The sequence below is a fragment of the Sitodiplosis mosellana genome, unplaced genomic scaffold (assembly GCF_009176505.1).
Source record: "Sitodiplosis mosellana isolate CC-2019 unplaced genomic scaffold, AAFC_SMos_1.0 Smas_scaffold_1, whole genome shotgun sequence".
NCBI classification, from domain to species: Eukaryota; Metazoa; Arthropoda; class Insecta; order Diptera; family Cecidomyiidae; genus Sitodiplosis; species Sitodiplosis mosellana.
This window is the reverse complement of record NW_022595244.1, coordinates 22,843,379-22,861,089: the sequence shown is the minus strand read 5'-3', so window position 1 is coordinate 22,861,089 and position 17,711 is coordinate 22,843,379. Positions and strand designations below refer to the sequence as shown.

Here is a 17,711-nt window from a genome sequence, read left to right as displayed (position 1 = left end):
CCGACAGAGATTCAAAATCTGTTGTTCGACTGTCAACGCGTATTAGTGTAACGAGTGCGACACACCAAAAGCATCAACACAGATTGATAATCAAACCACGGTGCGATGACATCTCAAAACTGTTTTCGAATTCATGTTTTTTCGGGTGTCGCTCTGCACATTTGTGTCTGTGTATTGTATGCGTACACATCGCATTGTATTCAAAACCAATCGAACTCAATACGATGCGTTCATCGCATATGTCTGACGCTCAAATAGTTTCGACTAACTGTTGAAATTCAACCGAAAGCAACAAACAAGCATTTGACTTGTTCATTTCTTGTAGTTAGTACGAGTCACGAGAAAAAAAAGGTTTACTTCAATTCGAATCAAATCATTTTATCGGCTTTTGCATGATTGATGAGCTATGTTTATATATTGATATAATCAAATCATTTTCTAAGACTCTCTTATGTATTAAACCTCCTTAAATTCGGTGTACTCCAGACTTGTTCCCGTATCGCATTGACACATTCCATTTATGCAACAAAATATATGCTAGAGCAGTAGCTGGTATAAATAATAAATGAAACCGTTCAGAAATGAGGGAAAAAAATACGATAATAGTAATTGAAAAAAAAATCCAAAAAGTTGTTCCCTTCACAGGAGAAATAAACCGGAAAAATAAAAAAAAATTATACTTCCGTAGATATCCATGATAAATTTGTTCTTTTTTACTCTTACATGTTTGATGAAAATTGACTAAACACACAACGAACGCCTTATGAAATTCCCATTTTCTTGCTTGTGCCACTGTTCGGTAACATCGTTGTTGTTGTTGTTGCCATCATGTGATGCCCGTTACAAGAAAACGAAAGATTCGTAAAAACGAATGTTACGAAGATGATTAAAAAATATATTACTGAAGGATTAAATCACAACAGTTGAATCAGTCGTGATCTCGTTGTTGTGGATTTTTTCGAGTCTGAGGCAAGTCAACGGAAATAAAATGTATATAAATACAATTATGTATTAAAGACAAGAGATTTTTTTTATAGCGGCTCAATGCATAAATTATGTTTCAAACGGAGCCGTGTCACGTCATTTGTACTTTTATGCGGCCTTTTCGTGTCGGAATTTTTCGTTTGGTAAACTCCGGCGATTGTATGAAATACCAAAGCTTTTTAATAAGACACATAGACACATGCTAAACGTCAAGCATATGGCAATCAACTCTCGTCCTCATTTGACACGGAACATCAATTGGGCATGTAATGTTTTACCAAATGCTATCACGTGGGCGTTTATACACTTTTAGTTGAATGATAATAAAATGACATGAAATGCTGTGCGTGGAAAAAATGCTTAATCCAAGAAAGAAAAAAAGAGACGAAAAAAACGGTGGCAGTCGTGCATTGGGTAAAGGCAAGCATAAACTCATGTTATACCCATCAAATTCACTTTCCAGCCTAATTCCTTTGAACTTTGCTAACTTTGGCCGCAATTGCGTAGCGGAGGGTGTGTATTCGCAGTCATCTTCCATTCCGAATAAGGGAAATGACTGATAAATAATGGGCGAACTTTTGCAAAGAAAAAAAAGTCTAATATGTAACGTCGAACAAGTGTAACGTATTTGGTTGGAATGAAAGAAGTCACCCAAGTTCCGAGAGCTGTTGCTGTTCTTTTTTTTTGTAAACTTCTTTTTTTCCGGTTTCATCGCATTCGGAATATATCTGCTTTTTTATTTCATTCCATCGGCCTAAGCATTAACATGGAGAATAAATTTATGAAATTAGAAATGCCCCATTGGTTTAGACAGAGACAGACACAAGCGTATAACAAGACGAATGGATATTTGCTTTCATAATTGTTGACATTGCAACAATAATTTCGAATTTATATAGTATCACTGCTGCTGTTGCGTGTGTACTATATGGATTTTCGATTGTCATGGAACTTCAAAAAAAAAATGTTCACGAGTTAATGTCGGTTGCCACTTGGCGACTGAGTCGATATAAAATGTGTCTAAATTGATTATTATTAATATTGAATAGATGATTGGTGCCAAATAGATTCGTCGAACGAACCTTTTTCCATTGCAAATATGTTTACTTCAACAGCTACGATTATTTATGCGCAGAATATAGTGTTCGTACCATATTGGGATACCCATCGGAAGCCTCATGACTCTATTATCATGACGTCGATGGTCGGTATTGAAATGAAAAAATTCATTGCTCGTGTATATTAAATGCTCTTTCTTATCAAGTGAATGGAATCTCGGCAGCCAAAGAAATGATCCCATCATTTAGTTGGGAGAAAGAGACTACCCCTCGTTGAGAAAGAGAGAGAGGGATAAATGAAATTACAATGAATGAATTTTTGCTGAAGTTGCAGTCGAAAATCGCGATTTACAATAATGTACACGCGATATAAATCGAAATAAATTGAATGATGACAATGAATGTGTTTTTTTTTCTGCCGCCTTGCTTACTGTAGATTGTCTGAAGAGAATATAAATCCTGCTTTATGCACAGCAAGTGGAGGAGGTAGAAGTGATGTTACGTGAGCGTATGCGGACTAAAAATGCTAATACACTCAGAATCTAACTCATATTATGATAATTCATTGTTCACGAACAACTGAAAGAAGCTCACTTATGCTCTTAGACTAGCCTCACACTTGCTCTTGTTCTCTCGCTCGCATGTTCATTCGTGCTCTGCTGTGTGATACGGGGGCAGAAGAAAAACAATAATACACACGATGTTTGCGCCAGATTGGCTTAATACTAAACGAGACTATTATCGCATTCAAAGCAATCACAATTGAAAGAATTGCTTTGGTTACGAGTGAGAGAGGGCGAGAGACAAAAAATGCGTATATGTAGACATTCGTGCCGAAAAACAACCAAACCAAAGGGAAAATATCGGAATACGTATGGGAAAGTAAACAGAAGCCGTTGTTGTTAGATGAATCAGTCGGATGATGATCCCATATTATTATCGGAAAAGCGCTTTTCTCTTATGTTTGCAATACACACTACACATAAGATTTTACATTGAACTTATAAATCCTTGCAATGTAATTGCATGCGATTTATCTCAGTCAGCTATATTATACGCAACGTTCAAACTAATTTCGTTTGAACATCCGATTCGGCAATATTCGATGTGATTTACCGTACAAAAGGCTATAGCATGCTACGAGTGAGTTCCCGTGCACAGGATATTTTTAAAGATAAAGAAACATATAGTGGGTGTCATCATGCATACATACACTCTTTTGAAGAGTCTCTTCGAAAATTGATAGGTTCAATCAAAAAACCGTATAGGTTATATGTTGATTCTGGACCGGAAACGACTTAGCCGTAGAACAAATTGCCCATTGACGACCAATTAATAAACAAATGGGAGAGAGCAGTATATTTTCGGTTCACCCTGTTATGCAATGCCTTGAATATTTCAGTATTATAAACCCTGACATTGAATAAATACACAACCACACAAAACAGAGAGAACGAAAGCCGAGTCGAGTCGAATCAATCCGTGCCTACGTACACCTCTTTCGATGTTCTTCCGTTTTTGTGGCGTTCGCTGTTCAGTTCTTTCCGGTTTTTCCCTGACACAAGCACAATCATGTTAGGGCATCAACATTAGCACTTTTGCCATTGCCATTCGTGCTACGCATAACGCTCCCACTACGAATCAGATACTATTGTCATCAACATCAGAACACATTTGGCAGTCGTGGCGAACGCGTCTGCATCTTTCGCAGTACTCGCAGCTCTGTCTCGTTGTAAATTCCCAAGTCTATTCCATTTTTGAGAGTATGTTGTGAATTCCCAAGTCGAACGTTATCAAACAAGAGTTAAATTGTGAACAGTGTGAACATGACCTATTGAATTTCAAACGAGAAAAAAAAACGTGAATTCAATTTGATTGAATTTGATAACCCATTCGAAGTTGTTGCATTGATCGCGTGATATTGGACAAAGTGCCGGAAGAACAAATAGCTCTCTTTTTTTCGGAAAATTTGATTCAACATATCGCTTCTTGGAAATGTATCAAAGTGACTATTGATGCCGACAAGTTAAGCTTCCACTAAACCCTGCGGATGATCTTGATAAAATTCCCACATACAATTTTCAAGCGGTAAGTATGAGTGAAACGGAACTAATGTGTTCGCTTTTTTCTGGCTCAGTGGCTTCTTTCCATCTTGCTTATGATATTATCTACTTTTTTGGAGAACATTTCATGTTCACGATATAAATTCACTTTTGCGAAAAGCGAAGAGTGAATAAAAGGTCTTGGCTGGAAACAATTTTTTTTTTATGTTGTTGAAACAAATTTTCGTCAGATGATTGAACTCGCGGCCATTTGATTAAAACTAGAATTTGGTCAAATTATTTGTGTTTCGATGTGTTCATAGTGTATCATGTTCGTGGCAAAAATTATTGGTCGTTATTTCGTTACCGAGCAAAAATAAAATGAACGAAACAAACAACAACAATAACCAAAAAATGGAAAATAATTGAATTCCCGGTTGACTTCCTCCATCAACAAATGTCCATCAACGCTAATCGAATTAAGGTATTTTATCGTAGAAAAAAAAAAGTTTTGCAAAATAACAATGGAACAATTGAACGGCAGCAGGCATTCAGTGCATAAAGGCATAAAATTGTTTCGCAATTTTCCCATTTTTTCCACTTTCCTAATATTTTTATTGCGTAATTGGAAACAATACCCATTTATTCCCTAATGCAAACTTTTACGTTGAATCAGCAGAATATGGTTGTTTTATTTTCCCTGAGTAAACATCGAACGGAAATTGTGTTTTCACTTTTTCCGTCGGAATTTTCGGCTTTTTACAAAATGATGCGGCGGGTTGTGGTATTGTAAGACAAGATAAAATGAGGGCGTGGTATTGGGTATACAGAACGCTTTGAACATATTTTCGTTGAGGACATTGCAATTTTTGCACATAAATCACTTCACTGCATCTTCTTTACGATGCTGAATATGTAAGCGAATAAATTTAATTAGATGAAATATTGCGTAAAAGTACGTCCCGAATTTGCAAAGGGAATGTGAGAGTGATACACGAATGAAACAGCAATGAGATGTGCTTTCTACTGTTGGACGGTGTTTGGTATCATTTTGAACCGTAAACCACGCAATCCATGACGCACTCCGTTTAGCGCGCTCCAAGTAGAAACCGAATGAGTCCAATTTTTTTTCATTACGCATTCAACATCATATACTTTATATGAGATTGTTTGGAGAAAGTGCCGAGTAAACGAAACCATTTTCTAGCGAATTGAAAAAGGAAATATTTTTTTTCAGCCATTTTCCGCTCTCTTTTATTACATTTAAATGGATCAAGATTCTATTCCATTCTATGTGTATTCATTTCATCACGGCTTAGAATTTACGAAATAGGCGCTCGTTCGCCTGCTCACTTGGCCATTGTTATTCGGTCAATTTGCTGAAAAGCTATGTAAGTCGCAGCATGCTGTTAATTCTCGTGTTTCAAAACAAACGACAACTACACGAGAAATAGAATTGGCCGAATAAATTGTCAATTTTATTCCGCGTACGTGAAGATGCTTTGGCAAGTTGGGCGATATTATGTACACGAAAAACGTGAATAGCCGCACAAATTAGTTTCCCCAAATGAATTAATTGAACGTGTCATGTGCCAAATGAATAAAAAATGAAAGCTTCACACGATAGCAACCGCCTGTTTGCCATCCCGTCCAGGGAAGATAGAGAGAAAAAAAACCAAAACAAAAGAGATGGGCGGCAGAGATGCCTCAAACACACTCGAAATAACCGTTTAAGTGGAAAATGTAAACCGTCGAAAATGTAAAGTGCTTGCAGATGGAGAAAGTTTTGATGAGCAACGAAGACAACGTTCAACAGTTCTTGAGGATGGCTTAAACCAATTTTGCCTGTTTTACCAGTAATTGATGAAGGAGAAGGAGAGAGTGAGCATTTATATGCAAATCGTCCCAAGTCAACGCACTTGGATACAAGTTGTGCATTGTATGTATGTGAAATGTACGAAAACACAATTTGAACGGAAAAAAAAAGAAAATCGAAACACCGAAACCACATTCACGCATCTAAGAAAAATGCAAAGAAAAAATGGTTAAACAAATTGAAAGTGTATCCGTATTTCATGATGCTCTCAAGTTTCGACGGCGACAGAAGGTTTAAATCGCACCAGTCTGATAACTTGTTTGAGGCCATCGTTGTTCGCATAAACTTGTTCAAAATTAAATTTGAGCAAAAAAATAAGCTCAAATGGAAAGCTCTTATCAAGAATTCAGACAAAAACAATTTACATTCGAGCACAATTTTGTTTCATTTTTCGTCGTCATCACACACGCATGTAGGTGACGCACATTTATTCAATGAATATTATATTCATCTTATGTTATAGGCGAATATTTTTTTTTTCTCTTCATAAAGTAACATTTAATTGCTTTGACTTTGCACTCAATTGTGTTTTTGCTAGGAACAAGCGAGACGTGATACTTCAATATCGGGACGTGTGTCACGATTCACGACGAATTACATGTTACAAAAGCCTTTTTCTACATAGTCACATTTAGGATTTATCCTACACACACACCCTTTTATTACGCATTACTGTGAATGTCTTTAAGATGTTTTCAACATGCGAGCAATAATTTCCATCATACAGGTTGAATGAATAGTATTCAACAGCCGCGGGCAAAGCCCACGTTTCAGCATTTCAAAGCTCTCCCACTCCGTCTCTCTCGCACACACACTCTCACACCCGTACTCAAGGAAACTTTCCAACTTCAAACAAATGCGAAATTGGTGCCAAACCAAAAACTCAAGTCTTTCAAACTCCGATTGCAGGCATCCACAATGTTAAATATTTTGAACAAATAAACCTTCGATTATTTACATGTGATGCGTTATTATTATATCAGCATTCTTCGGCATCTTCGTATCTTCGCTCGAAGGGGAATAGAACGATGCAAACATGAAATTTCCATCCTTTTTGCATTGTTGTTCGGAATAGAATATAGCTCAACGTATGGGTATCAAACCTTTCCTCAAAACAACAGAAAAAAGTCGACAATTTATCATGGCATTCCGTTCTCAAGAGGAAACAAAGGCCATTATAAACCGCCGAAACACTAAACAAATAATTGTTGAATCAACGTCAAATCCGCATGGAAATCCGTTGAAAATCTCAAGTTACGAGTAGATTCGATGAATGTTGGAGCTGAAGTTTATTCAGTTCATTAGACATTCATTATTATTGGATTTCGAGTGCCGTCAGCCAAACATTGCCAAAAAGCGATTTTCTTGTCGAATATTAGCTAAATATTTATCTGGCAGGCACACATAGATGCGAAGCGAACTCGGTGCTATTTTTGGCGAATCTGTAATATTTCGTCTGCTATTTTGCAACCACTTAAGGCAAGAAGTTGCTCTGAATTACTGCTTCCGTTTATTTTATGAATCATTGATGCGGATTTTGGGTCCAGTTAAAAAGGTGTGAAACATAATACTTCTTAATGTAATATCAAAATTATTCTTCATAAAAGATTCCGATTTTCGTTTTTCCAACAGACAAGAGTACTTTTTTTCTCTTGCGAATCAATAGAGCAGAAATTGGGGAAACGAAGAAAATTTAATATTGCTCAATGTTCATGTTTTTTTGATGACCCCTTTCACATTTTCATGGCTTATCGAATTTAATGGCTCATCTGCTCATTACGAACTCCGTCATCATCTGATGTTAATTGGTTTTAGCATCGAAATCAGCCCAACATGTTCAAGTAATTTCAGACACTCAGACAACAATTGATAAAGAATCGTCTCATCTGTTTCCGCCAGCCTACAAAATTCGAGTTGAATCGATAGGCCTACAATTTATGGAGCAAAGAATGTGCTGTCGACGGAAAATTTAATTTATTATGATTTCCATGGATCGACGAAATAAATCATGTTCAATAACTTTGGACGCATACTTGTGACCTTTTCACATACACGCTTATTTCTCGTCTAAATTGAGTCGATTGTTTTGACATTAGACCGACTGAAGAAACCGATAAATGCTATCCAGAGAAATGTGACGAAAAATATCGAAAATTAATCACGCATCGTTGAAATGATTAATGGCTTTTACTTTGCTTCAATAGCAATTTTGTACACAATAATTGACAGCAAATCGCTGAAATCGATGTTCCTACCTTTTTTGGCATTTCTTTCGAATGCGAACTTTGGTCATTGATGCGATTAACACATCAAAATCATAGTGAATGTGACGAATCATTTTTATGTCATTGTCTTTTTAGAGTTTTCTTGATGTAATTGTTTTTCGTGTGCTGGGTCGTTGTATTGACATTGACATTGACATTACTCAATCAGTTCGAGAGTATCGATTCAATGGAAATAATGTCGGGGAATCGTTTCGTTAAAGGAAGAAGATTTGTTGTTGTGCACGTTTCAAGGTCAATAAATCTTCATTTGATTCTTTTGTTCGATAAGTAGTTTTTTGTGATAAGCTTTTGCGATGCTTACGCATGTGATACATTGGCCAAACAGACTTGCTTTTCGCCCAACTTCGTCAACTGGATGAATGGCAAAAATTTGAATAAATCAATGAGAACTCAATGTAACACCAGCTCAAAGGAATGATGCTCTCTCTTCCTCGCCTCTCTCTCTCTCTCTCACTTTGTATCTATAATCTGCATGTGTCAACGTAATACATTTCCGCTTTATGCGAAGCTGCAAGGAAAAGAGAATTGTTAGAATCATAAATCAAGCGCTTTTCAGTCCCCAATTTGGCGTACGAAACCAATTTCATATAGATTTCAAAGATTTATATCAAGTAAAATGGCGAGAAAAAGGATGAAATGAATGGCATCGAAAAAAATTTGAATGACAGAACGGAAAACCAACCTAAATTAACAAAAAAAAAATACAGGAGAGTTTATTCGATATTGACATTGTGTACATGGTTAAATAAGACAAGGAATAATTTTCGTCGAGAAATGTAAATTATTCAAATTTCATGGTAAATCAATTTTTAACGCTGCATGATGTTCCAACTTTAAGCCGAATATCGTGCCAGACAATATTACGCTAGCGAAGTTCCATGCGAAACAGAAAAAAGAATAAGTGAAACGCACCAACTGTTACGCATGTTTGAGTTGGAGTGTTAGCGTGTGCCTTTTTCGCTTACCTGTTGAGACACTCAAGCTTCACACACATGCTTTTATTGCTTTCCGATATCAATCTCTGAATTAAACCCGTTGAGCCTGGAGTTTGTTCAACGACTGACTAGAATTTCAATGAATCATCTTTTTCGGTGTGACGGGTTACCTGAACATGTTGACATAACGGCTGACTGATCAGAAGCGAGAAATTAAATCGTCATTAATTACGCCCTAATTTCTGTGAACCATAAAACCATAATGTTCAAGTGGTAACAATTAATTGCGTCATTCAGAAGCCGAAAAAGCTCAACTCCTCTAATTTGCGAACGAAAAATACGACGATCCAACCATTTTATTAACGAAAATGGACAATATTATCGATGATGAAATCGAGACACTGTAATGGGCTATTGTCTCTTGAAAGTGGACCGTTTCGTGGAAAATATTTTCTTTATCCTCGTGAAAACAGTTTATATGAAATTCGATGCGGAACACCGAATGCCACCCCACAGTTACCACAGTTAGCACCAACTGACGCTCAAGAGACATCGTCGAAATTGTCTAGGAGTTGAAAATGAAATATTTCACACCAAATGTAAACAATTTAAAATTTAATTTATTCACATATCTAAATATTTTCAAGGAAACACTTTGCGGACACTTGCAAACAGTGTAAAAAGAACATTTTTCCGTTGTCACTTGTTTTCCAAAAGGTGACCTTCTTGTGTTGATGTTTTCATTTTGACGGCCATGCCACATTCTACTTTGTATTGAAAAAAAAGAAACGTACACAAACAAACCACTCGCGACTGAATTGAGATACCCAATTTTAAGCTTCCATTCTCGTATTTTTCGTATTTAATGTTTGTCGAGTATTTCAGCAGCATATAACTTTTGTTTGGCGACAGAAGTATCTATATTTCTTTTCTATAGAGCCAAAGTTGGTTTGCTTGTTTTTGTTTGATCTTGCAAATTTTTCACTCAGTGTCGCTTTTTCGCACGTTTTTCTGGGTGTTTCTAATTCAACAAGTACCTATTCACGCCGGAGAAAGTATTAAACTCATTGTAATGCATTGCTAATATTTTGTGGGTGTTGTATACGTGAAAATGTTACACAATGACAAAACTAATTAATGCTGAAATTATGATGCTCTCATTTTTCCAGGTAATGAATAACGTTGATGATTAAAACGGCTGCTATTTTTAGTCAACATTATTTCGAACGCATGTTCTCAAAGAGCTTACAATGACATCTGTTTCCGTGTGATAGCGCAGTGATTTGTGTACAAGAATCCTCCAAGAGTTTTGTATAAGGATCAAAACAAAGAACAAAAATGGCTTACACGTCAGATGATATGACTAGTTCACAGGATGCGATTTCTAATTGGACGGTTTTACATTCGATCGCTTACATGAGCGCTTCGAATAACACAACTTCTGGTGACTCCACGACAGCCGATGAAATTGACAATTTACGCTATGGAATGATAACATCAATTATCTTCACGTAAGTTGAAATCGTGTTTTCTTTTTGTTTCTGTTAAAACTCGTGAGATAATTGGTTGCGACCGACCCATCAAACGTTTTTCATTCTCATATGCTTTTATGATTTTTAGTATCGCGTACTGTATGATATCAATAATAGGCGTGGTTGGAAATGTGGCCGTATTCATAGTCGTTACTAAATCACCCCAAATGCGAACGTTGACGAACAAATTAATTGGAAACTTGGCCATTGCTGATTTACTCGTGAACGTGGTGTGTGTACCATTCACACTGGTGTCAAATCTGTATCCAGGTAACTTAAACAAATAGCTAGATTTATTCATATTCCAAAGATTTTCCTGTTCAAATCGAAAGCGGTTTTGTCGCGATGAAAAATTATTGAAGTGAAGCGAAATCATTTGAAGAAAAAATTGCCATTCTATGCATTCATTACGAAATGTATTTATTTCCACATCATCGCCTAAGCTTCCTCCTCGTAGACTGTTGTGATGATTTATCTTCACTGATAAACTACTTTCTCGTAAAGAATGCAATTCAGCATTAACATGAAGTACGCCCATTCAAAGCTAACGTATCTTTCAGCTAAGCAAAGCTAAATTAGCTTTGGCAGTTCAACGGCCTCAAAGCGTGTATAAAATGCGTGTATGTAAAAAGAAATTTAATTGCGTCATTAATTAGGATTCAACGTTTCAATGTGTGTGTGTGTGTGTGTGTGTGTTGAAACCACAACACATTACCATATATTAAAGCGAAAAGTGAACGAGAATGATTTCTGCAATTGGATTTTATTTGTCACTCTGCAATTGATAACAACGGTTTAAATTGTGATTCTAAATTGGTGCTATTTATAATTGTAATATTGCTCTCTTGGGTTTTCTCCGCAATTCCCCTTCCGTGTGAATCATATGCGCAAAATGCTGACGATAGTACGATTAGCGTAAAATTGATAAGCATTATTTCAAGCGACTCTCGTGCTACAAATGCACAATCCACGTGATCTAATGTGTTGAGATAGAAGAAAGAACATCGCTATTAGCATTAAAAGAGACGGCTTTTGGCTGTTTACCCGTTTTCACGCGCTTTATTATTATTGTGGTAAACGTAAATAAGACGCAGGAAAATGGAATTTCATTCATATATGCGCGCCAAATTTTCAGGTGGCAAAGTTATTACATTGAGATTAGGCTTATTTTGGTGCAAAAGGAATTTAACAAAAAGTTTTTCTCTTTTTTAAGCTGTAACACGAGCCGACGAACTTAGCTCATTGAGTCAGCGGCCTTGTTCGTAATCTATTCTAATAAATTAAGTGAAATGTGTGTTCCAGGCGATAAATTTCACACGCACTCTCTTGCATCCAACACGGTACACTCATTCGACGTACAGATGAAAAGCATTGAGCGTTTAATGATGAGATTAAAAACTTTGATGAAAAGTTGTTTAGATTTTAAGCCTAAAAATCGGACGATACTTTTTGTCTGTGCTCACATATTGATGTAATTGTAATGCCGTGGTTTTGGTGAAAGTCAAAAGGTTTTTCAATTTCACTTTAAAACTGTTACCGTGTGGTGGTGGTGGTGACGAAATGCAAAAGAAAAGTCCTCCGGATTCTGAATATACCAAATGAGTCGTTAAAGTGGGCCTGAAACAGTCATGCTGAATTTTGTGAATATTCATCAGCATAGATATTGGAAGTGATTTCAACACGAAATTGAAACGGAGCAAACCGGGTGTGTGTTTATTTTGTATGCGGTACATTGTTAGCATTCAAGCTCTATATATATGTATATTTAGCCTCTCATTTCGAATACGAAAAGGAATTGTTGTTGGCAACGTGGTGCGCTTTTGTCTTCAGTCGGGTTAACGATTATCTGATTGATATGCGGCTAACCCATTCACTGTTTTTAGTGTTCATTAAACTAACAAAGCCGCATAGTTATAGCGTGTTTCCAATGAAAACAAACTTCCGTCATCAAATCGAATTCTAACAAAATACCAAGTTTTTTGGGGTATATTACATAAACCGGTGTGTGTTGGTGGTGGTGATGGTGCTGGTGCTGGTGCTGGTGCTGGTGCTGGTGTTGATGTTCTTATGCTCACAATCAAGGTCTTAACATTTAATCAATTTCCGCACAATAAATCGTATGACAAATGTTATACACAAATGAAGACATGCAGCTAATAACCCATCTGAATTAATCAGCAGCTAGCGTTGTTCTCAATGTTTGTTCTTCATTTGCACATTGTATGGTATTGAATTGAATTCCTTACTCATCGCAACGTTATTAATGTTCTCACACTCAATTCCTATCGTTGTCACCACCTCCACCGCCGATGTCATCACATCGTCACAGCAGGGCTTATGAATATTCGGAATCAAACCGTAATCCTGAATATATTTGTACAGGGAAAATCAATACGATTTGTTATTGGATGTTACCGTATCGATAATGATTCGTGGTAGACTTTTGATTTAATTTGATTTCATTTCATTTCATTTAATACAATTAGAATGGACGTTGGGCACTTTCATATGCAAAACGGTAAGTGTGAGAAAGTCTAGGAGAAAGTGTAACGAATAATCGTGTGCACCTTTTTGCTACATCTTTCTGCCTCTCTCTTCCTATTTCGCATAGGTGTCGTACATGCAAGGTGTGTCAGTTTCAGCATCTGTGAACACTCTGATGGCCATTTCGATCGAACGCTGCATTGCAATATCATGTCCCTATGTGTCAATTACATCGAGGTACGTTTTTTCCGTACTTTAATTCAGTTAAATTGATTTTTTCTCTCCTCCTTCTGCTTGGCGATTATGCAATACACTAATTTTTTCTCTGCTCTCTCATCAACTCATCACGCAGGCAATATAAAGTGGCCGTAACAATGATATGGCTAATTGCATTGTCTGTGAATTTGCCTTGGTTGTACGTTTTCCAGTTGGAGCCAATTGAATCAGGCAGTAATCGAAAAGTGAGCCATAAAAAGTCAATTAAAGTAGTAAAAGTAGCAAGTATATATTTCTATGCGTCCATTTCACTCTCTCACCCCTTCTCTCTTCTCGACTGTCTGTCAGGTTTGCATCGAGCTGTGGCCATCCACTTTTTCGGAGAATGTTTATTTCGTGCTGGCTAATTTGATACTCTGCTACTTGGCACCGTTGAGTGTAATTACATTTTGTTATGTCATAATATGGAGGAGTGTAGCCCACCGTAGCATACCCGGCGAGTATCTGGGATACAAAAGTACGCGCGATTCAATCAACAAGAGCCGTCTCAAAGTCACTAAAATGGTATTCGTAGTTATAATTACGTTTGCATTGTCATGGTTGCCACTTTATTGCATTTTTTGCATCGTCAAATTCTGGGAAGAAATGCTGTACGACGAACAAGGTCAAGGTGAACTTTACCCTTTTCGGTTAAATATCCAAACAGAAAGAAGTCTAATCATCTTTTTTTTCTGTTGTTTAGTTAAGGAGGTCATTTACTTCTTAGTTCCAATTGCCCAATGGTACGCATAGAAAGAAAAGCATAAAAACCAAAACAAAAAGAAAACACATAAATAATACCCGTTTTTATGGCATTTAGGTTGGGAGCATCGAATTCGAGCATCAATCCAATTCTCTATTGTTATATGAATAAAAAATTCCGAATAAGTTTCATGGTAAGTTTCTAATCACTTTGACGATGAGTCAATTTCATGTTTGATGAACAAAAAGTCGTTTGTGATTTGTCTATTCGAATAGAATCTGATGATGCGGTGCTCGTTTCGATTTCAAGACGATATAGCAATGCATCAAGCACGCAGCGATGGCAACTACAAAGTCTACAAATTCAATAATAGTGGTCGGACACTATCGGTCCGATTCTCGGGCACCAGTCGCAACGAATACGGATCGAAAGTTTGAAATTTTTAAACAGTTCTAATAGCTTTTACATTTCCATGTGATTGCAATCAGGGTGATAAATTGTTTCAGGAAGAAATATAAGATTTATTACAAATAGACATACATTGTAATATTCGGTGAGTGCCACTGAACGAATATTCATACTTATTTCGTGCGTGAGACGCACGCGGATGAGATGAATCAAAACGAAAGAGAAGCGGACAACTCCATACGAACGAACGATATAGCACGCATACATTTCGTCACTCTGTCGTTAGAATACCAACACAAACACAAACACGTAGTACCCATTGACTCTATGTTCTAGTTGCGCGCTTCCCTTTCGCGATACGAATTCCATAACAACTTCGCGTTCAAGTTAATTAATTGTATCGAGATAATGCTCAGTGAAGTTTGTTTGCGGCACAGAATCGAGGGGTAGATTTTTTTTTCTTCAAGGAATTTTCCATGTATTTTAATCTATTTGTATAAGGACTCGTGTATGGTCACACAAACGCCGCTTGCATTAAGAAAATGAGATATATATATTCTTTATAAATGTTGAACCAGTGAATTCTATTTTGTTTCAAATGGAATCAGAAACCGGAAAGCGATACTGTCAACATCAATGTATTTCACTCTCTGCGTCTATTGATATCAACATTTCGATTGTGGATCAATATGTTCCGCGTTGCGAGAATCTCGCAATGTGAGAATCATATTGATCTCTACGCATGGCGATAAAAATCATATTTCTAAGGTAACAAATAGATAACAAATTCTTGATAAAGTGCGTCAACCGTTAACGATTCATTCAATCAAAAAAAAAAAATGACGAAGAAAATGGATACTGAATGTACCGAGGCAACAAATGTACGCACCTTATCGGTATTGATAGCAAACATAGAAATTATGCCAGAGAATTTTTTCTATTCGCTAAAGTAAGCAAAGTTGATTTATTTTCTTACATTGTGTTTAAATATTTTTGTATAGTGGTAAAATCAAATGTACGTGATTCTCAACAGATTCTCTCTGGTTCCAGTGTCAGGATGAACCTAAGCATATTATTATTCATATTATTTAAGTGTTTCAAACACATATTTTTGTATAGGTTAAATACAAAAAAGAAACATTCTCGCTCTACGCTACGCGTAGAGTCTTCTAGAACCTACGAAAGTACCCAGTTTGGGCCTAGTTTGTTATTGCATAACAAACTATAATTGAGCCGTTACATGAAATGTACTACATCACAATGTATGGATGGATTAGACAGATAGCATACAGAGTACAATAAAGTTCAGGTCACCAAAAATCAGCTAAACTTCTGTATTAAATTCAATGCTACCACAATAACCAATTCACAACATAATACATCATAATATATGGAAATGAAAATTTTCAAGTATCGTATTGGTAATAACGTTTAATAATCTAAATTTGTAGTTAGTCACAGATAATAATGAAACATAAAAACAGAATCTGTTTTGGAATAAAAAAATCTACAGTTTTGGACCCCCATGGAGAAAAAAAACAAAGTTAGTACCTTTTACATTTACAATGTACGTTTCATGTAACGGTAAAAAGTCTGAAAATAAAACAAAATCTTCTAAAAAATAACAAATTCGTCTAAAGGAAATGGAAAATAATTTTTTTTAAATGACAAAATCATCTAAAAATGCGAAAAAAAATTTCTTAACAAAATCGGGTTTTAAAATAACAAAATCGTCTAAATACGAGTTTTCTGTCAAAATTGACAGAAACGTCTATTAACAAAATGTTTATTTAAAATGACAAAATCATCTAAAAGACTCCAAAAACATCTATGGACAAAATGTTTATTTTAAGTGACAATATCATCTAAAACACTCTCAAAAATCACAAATTCATATGATATTTTCATGCTGAAAAAATCGCCTGAAATATACCAAAAACGACTATGAACAATAGTTCATTTAAAATGACAAAATAATCTAAAATCCCAATTTTTTTCAATATCTTCTTTATTTTTAACTTTAAGAATCACACATTTTGCCGAGTATTCATTCGATTATTTTTATTTTGCTCTTCACAACACATTGCATATGAGCTGAGTTTGATTCCAAAAAGTGATATGATCAAAACCATACCCAATGAATTTGATAAGACATACACTGAAGATGGCTTTCCAATCCGGAGAGTATTTTTTCATTTGCAAACCACTGATGGCATATTTCAGGCGATTTTTTCAGGATGAAAATATCATATGAATTTGTGATTTTTGAGAGTGTTTTAGATGATATTGTCACTTTAAATAAACATTTTGTCCATAGATATTTTTGGAGTCTTTTAGATGCGTTTTTTGTCATTTTTTCGAGAAAATGTGTATTTAGGCGATTTTTCCACTTTAAAAAAACATTTTTTTAATGGACGTTTTTGTCAATTTTGCCAGAAAACTCGTATTTAGATGATTTTGTTATTTGAAAACCCGATTTTGTTAAGAAAAAAATTGTCACATTTTTAGACGATTTTGTCATTTAAAAAAATTATTTTAGACGAATTTGTTAAAAAAAAAGGGACAATTTCCTTTAGACGAAATTGTTATTTTTTTAGACGATTTTGTTTTATTTTTAGACTTTTGTAACCAGCCTTTTTGTATAGTCTCAATGGAAAGTTAAGAAAAAACAGTTCATCTTTTGCATGTGTCTATAGCAATTAAGATTGTACCCTGTGATTATATTATAGAAAAATAAAACAATGTTCGTTTTTAAGTTTTTTTTCGCTTTGTTTTCATTTTGTTTTTATTTTTTTATTGTTACAAAATGTGTGTGTATCAGTTTGGTTTTTCATTTCAATTCCGTTTCTAGAATTTCGCTAATTGTATTAATCTTAATTTAAGTAATGTAATTATTTTCTATTTCAATGAAATCGGAAATGATTAATACGAAAATTTAATTTTGTTTTGATTTTTTAGTTTCGTCTACCTTTCTGAAAAAGAACTGGGCGCCTGTGCTTGTACGTGTTGCATCTATCTATAAATCTGCACTAACGACCAAAACTCACAGAAGCATCTCAGTCTGAATTTGAAAAAAAATAATTAGAAGTTTTTCAATAGAATGAGCGCTTTGAAAAATCATAAGTGAATAAAAAAGCGAGAGAGAAAAA

At 35.6% G+C, this 17,711-nt stretch overlaps 1 protein-coding gene across 2 annotated transcripts; it reads left to right on the top strand.

The window, feature by feature from the left end:
* The first annotated feature begins 3,887 nt into the window (after positions 1 to 3,887).
* On the top strand, positions 3,888 to 15,737 carry LOC129580330 (neuropeptide SIFamide receptor-like). 2 transcript variants are annotated; one of them, XM_055470650.1, is made up of 10 exons: positions 3,888 to 4,130; positions 10,350 to 10,691; positions 10,801 to 10,982; positions 13,199 to 13,230; positions 13,324 to 13,433; positions 13,549 to 13,657; positions 13,761 to 14,082; positions 14,155 to 14,194; positions 14,272 to 14,347; positions 14,430 to 15,737. In XM_055470650.1, exons 2-10 carry the CDS (start codon positions 10,519 to 10,521, stop codon positions 14,589 to 14,591), a joined length of 1,206 nt encoding a protein of 401 aa, XP_055326625.1. In that variant the 5' UTR covers positions 3,888 to 4,130; positions 10,350 to 10,518; the 3' UTR covers positions 14,592 to 15,737. The 2 variants fall into 2 exon arrangements, with proteins under 2 accessions (XP_055326625.1, XP_055326624.1); XM_055470649.1 differs by having other exon boundaries at positions 13,761 to 14,194.
* Positions 15,738 to 17,711: the final 1,974 nt, after the last annotated feature.

Excerpts from the sequence above, each read along its gene's own strand:
- LOC129580330 (XM_055470649.1), top strand. The coding sequence starts at position 10,519 with ATGGCTTACACGTCAGATGATATGACTAGTTCACAGGATGCGATTTCT. Across the intron at positions 10,692-10,800 it reads ATAACATCAATTATCTTCAC|TATCGCGTACTGTATGATAT; the intron begins GTAAGTTGAAAT and ends TATGATTTTTAG. Across the intron at positions 13,658-13,760 it reads AATCAGGCAGTAATCGAAAA|GTTTGCATCGAGCTGTGGCC; the intron begins GTGAGCCATAAA and ends ACTGTCTGTCAG.